Here is a 1,190-nt window from a genome sequence, read left to right on the forward strand (position 1 = left end):
ACCAAAGGAATATTTCCATAAAACCGATTTTGGCACATCTGTCACAAACAGCAACGTTCAGAAGAATGGAAAATAGAAAAGTTGACATAAAGGAAAAAAAATGAGTAAGAGGGGGGGGCGCCGGTAAAATTGTCCCACCGTGCCTTCGTGCCCAACCATTTCAGGTTCATTTTGGGGCAATATTCACAATCGGCAAAATCGTTTTTATTAGAAGCGCAAGAATGGGAATGCGTTAAGGAGAGAATCAGTCATCCAGTTAGAAAAAGGAAAATACATACCACATATTAAATAGGAGATGTCACACCTTTTTTGCATAATGTGTGCAGATTAGGCACCGAATTACAACAGGGTCATTTGTACTACCCTCCTCAGCATAGATATTTATTGTTGCTCCTGTGGAAATGACAGCATCGGCTCTTTTACCAAAACACGTAATGTTCCCCCTCTGTACAATCAAAGTCGAGGATAATAGCATCCGTGAAGTGGTCATGGAAGGTTATCGAACTAGGCCACAGGAAATGGACGTATAGGGAAAGATCAAAGTATTTGCCCCAAAACCTCTTGGCACAAGTTGCCGATGTTTTTCGACTTCATGCAGAGTGAATATTCGTTAAGGAAGCCATCATACTTTAAAGATAGACTTAATGGTAAGTTTACCATTTTTTTAGAGTAGTTCAATTTAAAGAATTTATTATGAATTGTATGCATGGATGGCACTTAATCAATGTACATGGGTACGGGCCACCCATTGGCAATGCAATTACTGAATATGATCCCATTGACATTCGAATTTGCTTCTCGAGATTCTTTATGATAATTCCTGATGTAATTATGGCATACTACTTGGACTGGATTTAAAAAGATGTTAAAATCTGTTTTGGTCCAGTTGAATCAAGTCTCTATAATCTTCTCTTTATTGCACAAGGCAAAATCCTCCATTTTCACTTTGCACTGAATAAAGCTATGTACGTTTTGTAAATATAGGGCCTAGATGGTATTCCACTTATTAGAACTCCAATTGACATCCATATTCTTGGTATTTTCTCTTCGTAAGTGTCTTACATTTAATTAATGGATTCTTTCAACACTTACGATGTTTTAATGCACAGAAGCGTTTACTCTTCTGCGATCTACGGATTTTTCTCTTTATTGGCCTTCTTTTCCCTTTCTTTTACCCGCCTATTATTTGG

The 1,190-nt window shown here is 37.6% G+C and overlaps 1 protein-coding gene across 1 annotated transcript in view; it reads left to right on the forward strand.

The window, feature by feature from the left end:
• Positions 1 to 76, forward strand: part of C922_03464 (hypothetical protein) — a gene marked incomplete at both ends in the record, with an annotated part of 3,103 nt that extends 3,027 nt beyond the window's left edge. The window contains one exon of the mRNA XM_008819056.1: positions 8 to 76. Within this exon, the coding sequence (XP_008817278.1) occupies positions 8 to 76 (69 nt within the window). The remainder of the gene's footprint in view (positions 1 to 7) is intronic.
• Positions 77 to 1,190: the final 1,114 nt, after the last annotated feature.

This window comes from Plasmodium inui (genome assembly GCF_000524495.1).
Source record: "Plasmodium inui San Antonio 1 unplaced genomic scaffold supercont1.14, whole genome shotgun sequence".
Taxonomy (NCBI): domain Eukaryota; phylum Apicomplexa; class Aconoidasida; order Haemosporida; family Plasmodiidae; genus Plasmodium; species Plasmodium inui.